The sequence below is a fragment of the Felis catus genome, chromosome B3 (assembly GCF_018350175.1).
Source record: "Felis catus isolate Fca126 chromosome B3, F.catus_Fca126_mat1.0, whole genome shotgun sequence".
Lineage (NCBI taxonomy): Eukaryota > Metazoa > Chordata > Mammalia > Carnivora > Felidae > Felis > Felis catus.
Window position 1 is genome coordinate 147,370,402 of NC_058373.1, and position 14,716 is coordinate 147,385,117.

The window sequence follows — 14,716 nt, forward strand, 5'->3', positions numbered from 1 at the left end:
AAGTACTCTATGATTGTTTACCCTCCTCGTCTGACTTTAGGCTTCCTTTGCTCTTCCTTTTCTAGCTTCTTTAGGTGTAAAGTGGTTGTGTGTTTAAAATTTTATTTTTATTGTGTTAGGCCTGTACTGCTATATACTTCCATCTTAAATCTGCTTTTGCTGCATCCCACAGATGTGGACTGTCAACGCTAACATTTTCATTTGCTTCCATGTATTTTTATTTCTTCTTTAGTTTCCTGGTTAATCACTTTATTCTTCAGTACGATGGTCTTTTACTCCGACTATTAGTGGTGTTTCCAAATTTTTACCTGTGGTTGAGTCCAAGTTTCATAGTGTTCTGATCTGAAAAAATGCATGCCATAGTCTCAATCTTTGTACTTGTAGGGGCTGATTTATGACCCAGTGTGTGATCTATTCTGGCGAGTGTTCCATGTGCACTCGACAAGAATGTATTCTGCTGCTTTGAGATGGAATGTTTTGAATATATCTTTTAAGTCCATCTGCACCTGTGTCATTCAAAGCCACTGTTTCCTTCTTGATTTTCTTCTTACACGATCTGTTCAGTGTTGTAAGTGGGGTGTCCCCTACTTACAAGTGAAAGTCCCCTACTACTAGTGTATTATTATCAATGAGTTTTTTTTATGTCATTAATTGCTTTACATATTTCCGTGCCCCAATTTGTGGTCATAAATATTTACAGTTGTTAGTGCTTCTTGTTGGATAGATCACTTTATGATATAATGCCCTTCTTCATCTCTTTCTGCAGTCTTTGTATTTTAAATCTAGGTTGCCTGATATGAATATGGTACTACATCTTTCTTTTCATGTCCAGTAGCATGATAAATTGTTCTGCAACCCCTCACTTTCAATCAACAGGTATCTCTAGGTCTCAAAGGAGTCTTTTTTTTATATGAAATTTATTGACAAATTGGTTTCCATACAACACCCAGTGCTCATCCCAAAAGGTGCCCTCCTCAATACCCATCACCCACCCTCTCCTCCCTCCCACCCCCCATCAACCCTCAGTTTGTTCTCAGTTTTTAACAGTCTCTTATGCTTTGGCTCTCTCCCACTCTAACCTCTTTTTTTTTTCCTTCCCCTCCCCCATGGGTCCTGTTAAGTTTCTCAGGATCCACATAAGAGTGAAACCATATGGTATCTGTCTTTCTCTGTATGGCTTATTTCACTTAGCATCACACTCTCCAGTTCCATCCACGTTGCTACAAAAGGCCATATTTCATTTTTTCTCATTGGCACATAGTATTCCATTGTGTATATAAACCACATTTTCTTTATCCATTCATCAGTTGATGGACATTTAGGCTCTTTCCATAATTTGGCTATTGTTGAGAGTGCTGCTATGAACATTGGGGTACAAGTGCCCCTATGCATCAGTACTCCTGTATCCCTTGGATAAATTCCTAGCAGTGCTATTGCTGGGTCATAGGGTAGGTCTATTTTTAATTTTCTGAGGAACCTCCACACTGCTTTCCAGAGCGGCTGCACCAATTTGCATTCCCACCAACAGTGCAAGAGGGTTCCCGTTTCTCCACATCCTCTCCAGCATCTAGAGTCTCCTGATTTGTTCATTTTGGCCACTCTGACTGGCGTGAGGTGATAGCCGAGTGTGGTTTTGATTTGTATTTCCCTGATAAGGAGCGACGCTGAACATCTTTTCATGTGCCTGTTGGCCTTCCGGATGTCTTCTTTAGAGAAGTGTCTATTCATGTTTTCTGCCCATTTCTTCACTGGGTTATTTGTTTTTCAGGTGTGGAGTTTGGTGAGCTCTTTATAGATTTTGGATACTAGCCCTTTGTCCCAAGGGATACAGGAGTACTGATGCATAGGGCCACTTGTACCCCAATGTTCATAGCAGCACTCTCAACAATAGCCAAATTATGGAAAGAGCCGTTTTTCATTTTTTGAGGAATCTCCACACTGTTTTCCAGAGTGGCAGCACCAGTTTGCATTACCATCAACAGTGTGAAAGGGTTTCACTTTTTCTGCATTCTTGGTGACATTTTGTGTTTTCTGAATTGTTAATTTTAGTCATTGTGACAGGTGTGAGTTGGTATCTCATTGTGGTTTTGATTTATATTTCACTGATGAAGAGTGTTGTTGAGCATCTTTATTCGTGTCTTTTTGCCATCTGGATGTCTTCTTTGGAAAAATATGTATTCATGTCTACTGCCCATTTCTTCACTGGATTATTTGTTTTTTGAGTGCTGAGTTTGGTAAGTTCTTCATAGATTTTGGATACTAACCCTTTATCTGAGATGTCATTTGCAAATATCTCCCCCCATTTTGTCAGTTGCCTTTTAGTTTTGTTGATTTGTTCTTTGCTGTGCGGAAGCTTTTTATCTTGATGAGATCCCAATAGTTTATTTTTGCTATTGTTTCCCTTGCCTATGGGGACACGTCTAGTAAGAATTTGTTCTGGCCAAGGTCAAAGAGGTTGGTGCCTGTGTTCTCCTCTAGGATTTTGATGGTTTCCTGTCTCACATTTAGGTCTTTCATTCATTTTGTATTTATTTTTGTGTGTACTGTAAGAAAGTGGTCCAGGTTCATTACAAGTTCATGATGCTGTCCAGTTTTCCCAACACCAGTGGTTGAAGGGACTGTTTCCATTTGATAGTCTTTCCTGCTTTGTCAAAGATGAGTTGATCATATAGTTATGTGTCCATTTCAGGGTTTTCTAATCTTTTCCATTAAACTATGTGTCTTTTTTTGCCAGTATCATCCTGTCTTGACGACTACAGCATTGTAATATAGCTTGATATCCAGAATTGTGATGCCTCCAGGTTTTTTTCTTTTTCAAGATCTTTGGTTATTTGGCGTCTTTGGTGGTTCCATGATAATTTTGGAGTTATTTGTTTTGGCTCTGTGAAAAATGCTGGTAGTATTTGACAGGAAATTGAATTATGTGCATTGAATGTCTAGATTGCTTTGGATAGTATTGTGATTTAACAATGATTTTTCTTTTAATCCATGTGCATGGAATATTTTTCCATTTCTTTGTGTTTTCTTCAATTTCTTCCATAAATGTCCCAGACCTTTCAGAGTACAGATCTTTTACCTCTTTACTTAGGTTTATTTCTAGTATTATAGTTTTGGTGTAATTTTAAATGGGATTGATTCCTTGATTTCTCTTTCTCCTGCTTCATTATTGGTGTATAGAAATGTAACAAATTTCTATATGTTGATGTTGTTTGCTGCAAATTTACAGGTTTATTGTACCAGTTCTAGCGGGTTTTTTTTTTTTTTTGGTGGATTCTTTCAGGTTTTCTATATATGGTATAAAATTCAAGTCGAGAACTGAATAATCCTATTAAAAATGGCCAGGAGACATGAATAAGCATTTTTCCAAATGCGACCTACAGGTTGTCAATAAACACATGAAAAGATGGTCAACATCACTCCTCATCAGGGAAATATAAATCCAAACTACAATGAAATATTAACTCACACTGGTCAGAAAGGCTGAAGTCAACAGCACCAGAAACAACAGGTGTTGGTGAGGATGCAGAGAAAGAGGATCCTTTTCGAGGTGCTGGTGGGAATGCACACTGGCACAGCCACTATGGAAAACAACGTGGAGGTTCCTTAGAAAGCTAAAAATATAACTACGTTACGATAGAACAAATGCACTACTAGGTATTTACCCAAAGTATACAAAAATACTAATTGAAGGGAATTGTACCTCTCTGTTTCTAGCAGCTATGTCACAAACAGCCCAGGTATGGAAACAACCCAGCCCAAGTATGCATTGATTGATGAATGGGTATAGAATGGGGTGGTATATCTACATAACCCTGTCCACGCACACTGGAATATTTCTCAGCCAAAAAGAAATGACATTAGCCATTTGTAAGGACATGGATGGGCCTAGAGAGTATTATATTTACTGAAATAAGTCAGAGAAAGACAAATATATGATTGCATCCATATGTAGAATTTAAGAAACAACAAATGGGCAAAGGGACAAATAAGAGAGAAGAGGCAAATCAAGAAATAGGCAATTTTTTCAAAGTTCACTTATTTATTTAGAGAGAGAATGGGAGGTGGGGCAGAGGCATATGGGAAGAGAATCCCAAGGAAACGTCGTGTGTCAGTGCAGAAACCAAAGTGGGGCTCGATCTCAGGAACGATGAGATCAAGACAAGAGCCCAGATCAAGAGTCATGGGCCTACCCCATGGAACCACGTAAGCACCACGAAACAGATACTTAACTATAGGGGAAAAACTGATGGTTACCGGGGGGAGGGTGGGTGGAGGGATGGGGAGGTCGTTGATGGGGATTAAGGGGAGCACTCATAACGAACACTGGGTGCTGTATTGCAATGTTGAATCACTATATTTTACACCTGAAACTAGTATTACATTGCATGTTAACTGACTGGAATTTGAAGAAAAACTCAAATAATGTATTTATAGTGCCTGCAAATGGCCGTGTTGGCATACAGCCCATGAAGAAGCATTTATTGCAGAAAATATACTACCAGAAAGAATACCTATGAATATTTGAACTAAGGTATGTTCTTTTCCTTTCCCACCCCAGATCAGCAAGTAGAAACTCCAGTGCAAGTAACTGGGACTATAGGCATGTGCCACAGAGCCTGGCTGCAACCTCCCCTCCAGACTGTTGTAGCCAATACACAGGGTTCCCGGTGACCAGCTCCTGTTCAGAGGACTCTTTCCCAGAGGGACAGGATGTCAGTGACCCTAAGCTGTTTGCTGTTGAGGCCAAGCCCCAGCAGGTGCCACTGAGATGTGGGACTCACTCATTGTTGGCAGCCCCACTCCCAGGAAGGAAGCTCTGCCCTGGGCACAGTCCACTAGGGATGCTGGGAACCCGATCACCCCAGACCTGACTTGTATGGCAGGAGTCTCATGCCACCAGGACAAGCAAGCCACAAGGCAGTGAAGCTGCCAGCCACCCCTAAACAGAGCCCTCAGTTTCCAAACTGTTTGGAATCCTGTTTGTCCCCGACACCCCATGCAGCTGCAGACCTTTGCCCAGAGTATTGCCCAGGGTAAGGGGGAGATGGAGCAATCCTCTAAATCAAGGAGAAAATCTGTTTCTATAGAACTGACTTCATTTCCAGCTGAGTGTGAGGAAGGTCTGGGCCTCATGTTGTGGGAGAGTCAGGTGCAGGAGACCAATAGTTTCAGTGGAGGGTTCCTAACCTACTCCCGCTCACCTGTAGGAGAGAGCCAGAGCCAGGGACAGTGGAGGGAACAGCTCCTGTTAGAAAACATGTGAGATTATGGCCTCAACAACTCTCCATTCAGAGTAGTCCGAGGTTGTAGGGTTCAGTCTGTGGAGACTCCATACATCAGAGGGTGGTTGAACATAAGAGTGCTCTCAAATGAAGCAGAGTATCTCATCATGTGGTTTGGGAAAGAAAGAGATAAGGAATGCCCAACCAAACCACTGTCACCATGGTCTGGCTGTGTGAATGTCCCAGGTCACACCACCTCTGTAATGATGGGACTACCGCCCTTCCCTCCACATCATGTCTTTGAGTTTCACCTGGTTTCAGGTGTGCATCAGTAGTGTCCCATTTCTCTGGCAAAGCATCCCATTGATGGAAGTTTCGTAGTTGGTTTATTCCTTTATATTTAGAAAGACTTTTGCCTTATTCTGAGCCTCTAACACTAAGAAAAATGCTATAAATATTTACACACCATTTATTTTCTGAGCATGGGATTTCACTTTTCAGGGGCAAATACTCAGGAGTGGTATTTCCAGGTTCCTTTTTATGCCATCCATGTATAATTTCATAAGCAACAGCCAACGGTTTTCCAGAGCTGGTGTTTATTTGCCAATCCTTCCTGCATTGTTTGAGGCCCCACGTATGCTGGATGCTCACCTGGATGTTGCTGTCAGTGTTGTTTTCATTCCTGAGCCATTGGGATGTGTGTATAGGGCATCTATTGCATTCTTGTTTTGAATTTCACTGACAGTCGATGGTGTGAAGAGTCTTCTCCAGTCCGTAACTAATGTGTCTATAACCTCAAGGATAGGATGTCTACTACACAAGGCTGTGCTTGTTTTAGGGAGGTTTGTTTCCTTTCTTCCTGTTGATTGTTGAGGGCTCTTAGCATATTCAAGATGCAGGTCCCTTGGTGGTTATGCAATTTGTGAATGTTGTCTCTTACTCTGTAACTTATCTTACTATTGGTATTCATGTGGACAGATAAGCATATTTGATTTTCACAAAGTCTATTTATACTATTTCTTTTTATGGGTGTTGTGTTCTTAGCTATAGTTTTCATTTTCTTGACGATTGATTGCTTGTGACTAATATTTTTTTAAGATGTTTATTCTTTTTTTTAACGTTTATTTATTTTTGAGACAGAGAGAGACAGAGCATGAACGGGGGAGGGTCAGAGAGAGGGAGACACAGAATGAGAAACAGGCTCAAGGCTCTGAGCTGTCAGCACAGAGCCCGACGTGGGGCTTGAAGTCACAGACCACGAGATCATGACCTGAGCCGACGTTGGCTGCTTAACCTACTGAGCCACCCAGGCACCCCTAAAATGTTTATTCTTGATAGGGAGAGAGAGACAGAACATGAGCGGGGAAAAGCAGAGAGAGAGGGAGACACAGAATCTGAAGCAGGCTCCAGGTTCTGAGCTGTCAGCATAGGGCCTGACAACGGGGCTCAAACCCTCAAATCGTCACATGGAGACCTGAGGTGAAGGGAGACACTTAACGGACTGAACCACCCAGGCCCCCACTGATATCTTGACTTACAATGTAACTAAAAGTCTTGTGTTTTTTTCTGGTTTCTCTCAACGTTGACCTTCTCTATTTGGTCTCTGGTGACTTAGAGTTTTGTCATTTGTTTTTAAATTTATAGACTCTAGCAAATCATTTTCATGCCATGGTTTTTCATAATATATGGAAATTGGGCTCTCATGCTGAAATTGAAGTTCACATTTCACAAGAGTTGCCATTCTGTGTCTCTTTGGCCAGACTGCTCATCAGATTTGATAGATATGCTCCTGGGGTCAAAAAACACGTTTACCTTTTCAGGTGGCGGGCTTTCTATATGTCTCAGGAGCCGTTGAGCTCTGTGCACACAACCGAGTTCTTGACACAATTTTTCCTTCGCAATTCTATGTGAAACCCTCAAAATCCATTTTTTGCATTGCCAATTTTAGACACTTCATGAATAGAATGCATTGAAGCTCTTGTATCATTTCCTAAAATTATTTTACTCTTGCGTGTTGGGACTGTAATTTTTCTTCTTCCTCCCAAGGGGAGCTCATATCTGTATTTGTGGAATTCTTCCAGGCTTCTCATCTCTTAATACTTTTCCAACGTGCTGTGCAGTTTTTTTTTTTTTTTTTTACCAAATGAATACTTAGGTTTACTTGTACTCTACCACATTGGGTGATAGGAGCCATGAGACAGGCTGCATCATATGGGCTTTTTTTTGTCCCCTTGTATGTTATCTGTCATATTGAATGTGTATAGAACATATAGCCCCTCACTTTCATGAACCACTAACAAGAAACATGGTTCTCTTCAAGAGACAGGAAAGGAAGACAAGGAAGCTGAGACAGCAAGTCAGGGAAGGAAACCCAGAGCTTCTCAGGAAGCGTCAACTGTTCACACTTTCCAGTTCTGCCGATGTGGGTCCCTGCTGAGGTCCAACCTGGGTTCTTGTGCAGGTATCTGGACAAGCTGCCCATGATGTGTGGGCACAGTGGAGTTAGGAAGGGCAGCTGTGGTTTGAATTCCAGCCCACCTGGCACTGCTGTGAAAATTCATGAGTATGTTAATTTATGTCCAGCATCATTTAGGGATATAATGAGTAAATGCAAGACGTTAGACTCACTGCCTTAGATTCCATGTTCATGACAATTTGTGACAAGAATTCTCCCTTCCTGTTTTCCACTTTTAAATTTTTTAAGTTTGTGTTTAAATTTTTGTTAGTTAACATATTTTGTAATATTAATTTCCGTAGTAGAATTTATTGATTCATCACTTACATTAACACCCAGTACTCATCACAACACGTGGTCTCCTTAATCCCCAACACCCATTATCCCACCCCCCACACACCTGCCCTCCAGCAACCCTCAGTTTGGTCTCTAACCTTAGAGTTTTGTTATGATTTCTTGCTCTTTTACCCCTTCCCCTAGATCATCTGTTGTGTTTCTTAAATTCCCCATATGAGGAAATCATATGGTGTTTGTTATCTTTGACTGACTTACTATGCTTAGCATGATACCCTCTAGCTGCATCAACATCTTTGTGAATGGCAAGATTTCATTCTTTTTTATGACTAATATACCATTCTATACATATAGCAGATTAATCCCATGGTGGAATTTTGGTCTCTTTCCTCAGTTTGTCTGTCATAGTTAATGCTGCTGTAAACATTGGGGTGCATGTACTTCCTCAAATCAGAAGTTTTGTATGCTTTGGATGAATTCCTAGTAGAGCAATTGCTGGTGTGTAAGGTTGTTTGATTTTTAGTTTTAAAACTGTTTTCTGGAATGGTCCGGGCACTTGGCATTCCCACCAAGAGTATAAAAGGGTTCCCTTCTTTCCTCATCCTCATCAATATCTGTTGTTTCCTGAGTCGTTAATTGTAGCCATTCTGACAGGTGTGCGGGCATCTCTAATTGTAGTTCTGATTTGTAATTCCCTGATGATGAGTGATGTTGAGCATATGTTCGTGTGTTGGTGAGCCATCTGAATGCTTTGTTTGGAAAAGTATCTCCTCATGTCTTCTGCCCATTTCTTCACTGGATTCTTTGTATTTTGGGTGTTGAGTTTGAGAAGTTTTTGTAGATTTTGGATAGTAAGCCTTTATCAGATATGTGGTTTGCAAATACCTTTTTAATTTCTGTAGAATGCCTTTTAGATTAGTTGATTGTTTCTTTAGCTGTGCAGAAGGTTTTTATTTTGATGAGGTCCCAGTAGTTCAAGTTTTGCTGTTGTTTCCCTTGCCTCTCGAGACATGTCTAGTAAGAAGTTGCTATGTCCGATGTCCAGGAGGTTGATGCCTGTTCTCCTCTAGGATTTAATGGTCTCCTGTCTCACATTTAGGTCTTTCCCATTTGGATTTATTTTTGTGTATGGAGTAAGGAAGTGGTTCAGTTTCATTCTTCTGCATGTTCTGGTCCAGTTTTCCCAACACCCTTTGTTGACAAGGCTGTCTTTTTTTCCCCATTACATAGTCTTTCCTATTTCATCCAAGATGAGGTAGCCATACATTTGTGAGTCCATATCTGGGTTTACTATTCTGTTCTCTTGATCTATGTGTCTCTTTTGTGCTTGTAGCTTACTGTCTTGATAAATACAGCTTTGTAATATAGCATGAAATCCATAATCATGAAGTCTCCCATTTCTTTGTGTAGCATAGACATTTCAACACTCCTTGCTCCTTAAATCCATGAACATTGAAGGTATTTCCATTTCTTTGTCTCATCCTCAGTTTCTTTCACCGGTTTTAGAGTCTTCTGAGTATAGATATTTTAACTCTTTAGGTATCCTATTATGTTTGGTGCATTGTAAACGGCATGGATAGTTTTTTTATTTTTCTTTCTGTTTCTTCATTATTGCTGTGTAGAAATGCAGCAGATTTCAGTATGTTGATACTGTATCTTGTGACTTTGCTGAATTTGTGTATCAGTTCTTGCAATATTTTGGTGGAGTCTTGAGTTTTTTATATAGAGTGTCATGTCATCTGTGAAGAGGGAATGTTTGACTTCTTCTTTCCAACTTGAATGCCTTTATTTATTTTTGTTGTCTGTTTTTGAAGATAAGACTTCCAGTGTTGTTCTTTTTCTAGCTCCTTTAGTTGTAAAGTGGTTGTGTGTTTGAGACCTTTCTTCTTTCTTGAGTTTGGCCTGTACTGCAATATATTTCACTCTTCCATCAACTTTGCTGCATCCAGATGGTTTGGAACTGGCATGTTTTCATTTTCATTTGCTTCCATGTATTTTTTATTGCTTCTGTAATTTCCTGAAAATCTCATTCCGCTTTTACTACAGTGTTCTTTAACCTCATGTATTGGTGGTGTTGCCCAAATTTTTCTTGGGGTCGACCTCAAGTTTCATAGTATTGTGGTTTGAAAATACGCATGGAATGATCTCAGTCTTTTTGTACTTGTAGAGGGCTGATTTGTGACATAGTATGTGATCTGTTCTGGACAATGTTCCATGCGCACTCAAAAAGAATGTGTATTCTGGTGCTTTAGGATGGAATGTTGTGAATATATCTGTTAAGTCCATTCAGTCCATGTGTCTTTCAGCCATTGTTTCCTTATTGATTTTCAGTTTAGATTGTCTTTCCATTGTTGTATGTGGAGTGTTAACGTTCTCTATTACTACTATTGTCTATTATCAATGAGTTTCTTTATCTTTCTTAGTAATTGAGTTATATATTTCAGTGCTTACATTTTTGAGGTATAAATATTTAAAGCTTCAGATCTTCTTGTTGGATAGACCCCTTTATGATGATATACTGCCTTCCTGATCTCTTGTAACAAACTTTGGTTTGAAAACTAGTTAGTGTGATATGAGTGTGGTACTACAACTCTCTTTTGACGTCCATTAGCATGATCAATTGTTCACCCTCCCCTCACTTTCAATCTACAGGTGTTTTAGGTTGAAAATGAGTCAATCGTGTGCAGTGTGTAGAAGGATCTTGTATTTGTTTTTATCCATTCTGGTATCCTATGTCTTTTGATTGGAGCATTTTGCCCATTTACATTCACAGTAATTATTGATAGATATAAACTTAGTGCCATAGTATTACCTCCAAAGTCATTGTTTCTGGAGATTTTCTCTGTTTATTTCTAGTCTTTGTTACTTGTAGTCTTCCTTTCCCACTCAAAGGGTCCCCTTTAATTTCTCGCAGGGCTGATTTAGAGGCCTTGAACTCCTTTGGTTTTTGTTTGGGAAATTCTATCACTCCTTGTATCTGAATGACTGCCTTGCTGGAGAACGTATTCTTAGCTGCATAATTTTCAAATGCACATGTTGAGGATATGATGCCACTCCCTACTTGCATGAAGGTTTCTGTAGAGACATCTGCCATAGTTTTTTTTTTAATCTTCCCTTGTTAGTTAGCAACTTCTTTTGTGTTGATGCTTTTATGGTTTTTCTTTATCTGAATATTTTGCCATTTTCCTATGATATGTCTCAGTGTTGGCCTGCTTTTTATTTTAGTTTTTATTTTAATGGGTGTTCTCTCTGCCTCCTAGATGTGGATATCTATTTCCTTCCGCAGCTTGTGGAAATTTTCACTATAATTCACTCAGCTAAAATGTATCTCACTTTTTCTCCCTCTTATTCTTTTGGGACTCCTTTGAAAAGAATGTTATTACAGTTTATGGAGTTGCTGATTTCCCTAAGTGTATGTTTGTGATGCAATATTTTAATTTTACTCTTCTTTCCAGCTTCATTTCCCCCATACTTTTATCTTCTATGTCCCATCCTCATTCAATGCTTCTTTCAACCTTGAGGTCATTATATCCAATCAGTTTCACATCTCGGTTACAACATTTAAAATTTCATCCTGACTAGTTTTTAGGTCTTTTCTGTTTGCAATAAGGGAATCCCTCATGTCTCATATATTTTCCTCAAGCACAGATCGTATCCTTATGACACTTTTTGAAAATCCTGTTTCAATATGAGAGTTTTAGAAATTCTGTTTGAGGCACATTAGTTTATGTGTTTTAATTACATCCCTCACAATGACCTTTTATCATTTTTTTCTTTTAGGATGAATTCCTACATCATGTTGTTGTCTATGTCTCTGCCTTCTTAAATGTTTTAGGAACTCCTGTTATCTTTTCTGCTTCTAGGGTAGTATCTTCACTGAGGAGTGTTCACATACTATCCAGGGCCTGACACTTCATGAAGCATTTATGTTCCGTGGCACTGTGCTGTCGTGTTTTGGCTGCTCTGTCCCTCAGGACAGTCCTCTGCAGATATTCTCCTTTCCTCCAGTGGGGAGTGTTGGACCTTGTCCCCAGTGTTGTGAGTTTTCACTAGGTGAGTTTGGTCTGCTTGTTAAAAGAGGCTAATTCCTATCTCCCCTAGAGTTGAGGATATGCCTCACTGTATGATCAGCTGACTTGGTGCGTGTGGGGGTTTATGGTGGTCTTTGGAGGAAGGGGTGCAGTGGTGGTCTGGTTGCCAGGCACTCTTTCCTAGTAAGCAAGCACTTGATAGGGGCTGCAGTAGGTGGAGCTTGGTGTTAGTGGTTCAGCTTCCACTGGGGATGCTGTGCTGCTGAGTGAAATATGTCCATCCTGATTGGTGGGGGGAAATACTGGCATCAGCTCCCTCTCTAGTCCCTGGAGTTGGAGTTCCCAGCCTCCCCTGTTCAAGAAGCCCTCACACAGAGAGAACACTTGTGGGTCCCAGGCTTCTGTCAGAATTGCGTTCACCCTGTCTGCGTCCAAGCCATTGGCCCATCTGGTGGCACAGGGCTCTTATGTTTTATCTCAGGAGCTCTAGCTGGGTTTGAAAACTCCAAATTGTATGAACTCAATATACAGGGACCCCACTGATCCTCTGGGAGAGGGTCTTGATGTGCTGTGCCTGGAGCTGGTTTACCCCAGATGGGCAGTTGCATGAACACTAGGGGCTTGGAGTACATGGTGAAGAACAACCAGAAGGCAGCATCCAGCTAGCTGCTCTCAGAAGAGGCTCCTGTGCTAATGATCAGGGAATTTTAATGGGGCTTGTCAGCTCTCCTGTCCTATGAGAGGCAATGCCCTGTCTCCCAAATGCACTCCACGAAGGGAATTGTCTCTCCCCATGCGACCCAGGGGATACTCAGACCACAGTTCCCCTTATGGTCCTCTGCCCTCCTCCACAGGAGCACTGCTATGCCCACCAGGCTCCACCCCAATGATGGGATCGACTTTTAAATCTTCAGTCTTTGAGCTCCACGTTTACAGGAGGTTGACTTGTCATGATTAACTTCATGGGTTATCTTGACTGCATCATGGGTGTCCAGATTCACCACAGTTTCTGTGGATGTCTGTGATGTGTTCCAGAAGAGATTGGCATTTCCATCCATGGTTTCTTTCTACCTGGGCACCACCCATTCCATTAAGGTTGTGAATAGAATCTGATGCAGATGGAGGACGAATTCCCTCATTTTTACTTCCCATGTGCTTGTTTAAACTGGAATATTGGTCTCCTCTGGCCCTTTCCTGAGTGTTACATCATCAGCTCTCCATGTTCTGAGACTAGACTCTAGTTCAGAATCAGACAAGAATTACATCACTGGTTTTCCTGGGTCTTCAGCTTGTGACAGTATATCATGGACTTCTCAACATATTTAGTAATGGAAACCAATGACCTTTGGGTTCTGTTCCTCAGGGGAATCTTGACTAATACATGGAGATTGTTTGTCTCTCATTTAGAGTAATTGAATACAGCTGTAGCTCATTTAAAATCCTGTGTAGCAAAGGGCTATGAAGAAAGTGTCACGTTGTTTGACTGGGACAAGGGCTGGGTTAGGATAAGGAGGAGCTTTGGGATCCTGTGTTCCTGGCTGCACAGGGAGCGCATCTGGGAATCCTGTAAAGGTGCAGCTGTTGTGCCTCAGGAAATCTGTAATTCATTCATGTTGAGGGACCAGAGTAAGCATGTGCAAACAACTGTTTCTTCTGCATGTTAGTCTAGTTTCCCTATGACAACCCAGTTGCTAATTCAGAGAGTTAATATGTAAACACAGAATCATATAACCAGGGAGGCTCCCTGGGGAAACTGCTGTGTGGACAGGAACCCCCAGACCCTGAGAGGAAACCTGCCTGTAACCTCCATCTGCACCTGCGCCTGGGAACACAAAGGAGAATTGTGCATAGTGTGCGCCCCCTGGTGGTGCTGATCCCCTCCTGCAGGGAGGTTTGTGTCTGGGTTCACAGTGAAGTCCCCTCACTGTGCCTCTCGCACAGTAATATGTGGCCGTGTCCTCAGTCTTCAGGCTGTCCATCTGCAGATACAGCGTGTTCTTGGCGTTGTCAATGGAGATGGTGAATCGGCCCTTCACGGAGTCTGCGTAACCTGTGCTACCTCCACTACCACTAATTGCTGCGACCCACTGCAGCCCCTTTCCTGGAGCCTGGCGGAACCAGCTCATTCCATAGCTACCGACGTTGAATCCGGAGGCCACACAGGTGAGTCTCAGGGACCCCCCAGGCTTCACCAGGTCTCCCCCAGACTCCACCAGCTGCTCGTCACACTGGACACCTGCAGACACAAGACATCTTGGTCAGGAAACTGTCACACATCCACTGTTTCACTCATATCCATTCACAGACTCAGTGTCCCTCGTTCACCATGAATTACCTTTTAAAAGAGCAATGAGGAACACCCAGCCAAGCACAAACTCCATGGTGAGGTGTCTGTGTTCTGTGCCGATCACAGAATGGGAACACCTGGGACTCCTGGGGCTGGGGCTCGTCTCCCAGCTGCAGGGTCGGGGCTGGGCTGGTTTTATCAGCACAGAGAGGGCTTCATTTGCATGTCCTCTGACATATATATCAAGCTCCAGACTTAGATTTGATTCTGTAAAAGTGAATGACAGGGTAGGGACGCACTTCAATATTAGTTTGTGTGGGGCTCGAACTCACGGACCGTGAGATCGTGACCTGGCTTAAGTCGGACGCTTAACCGACTGCGCCACCCAGGCGCCCCGATATTAGTTTGTGTGGATGGCGGTGTGACA

General features: G+C 41.7%; 1 gene segment (V, D, J or C); it reads right to left on the reverse strand.

Annotated features, from left to right (window-relative positions):
• Positions 1–13,693: 13,693 nt before the first annotated feature.
• Positions 13,694–14,478, reverse strand: LOC123386262. The segment is given in 2 exon segments: positions 13,694–14,238; positions 14,338–14,478. Coding segments are annotated over 2 exon segments (591 nt in total).
• Positions 14,479–14,716: the final 238 nt, after the last annotated feature.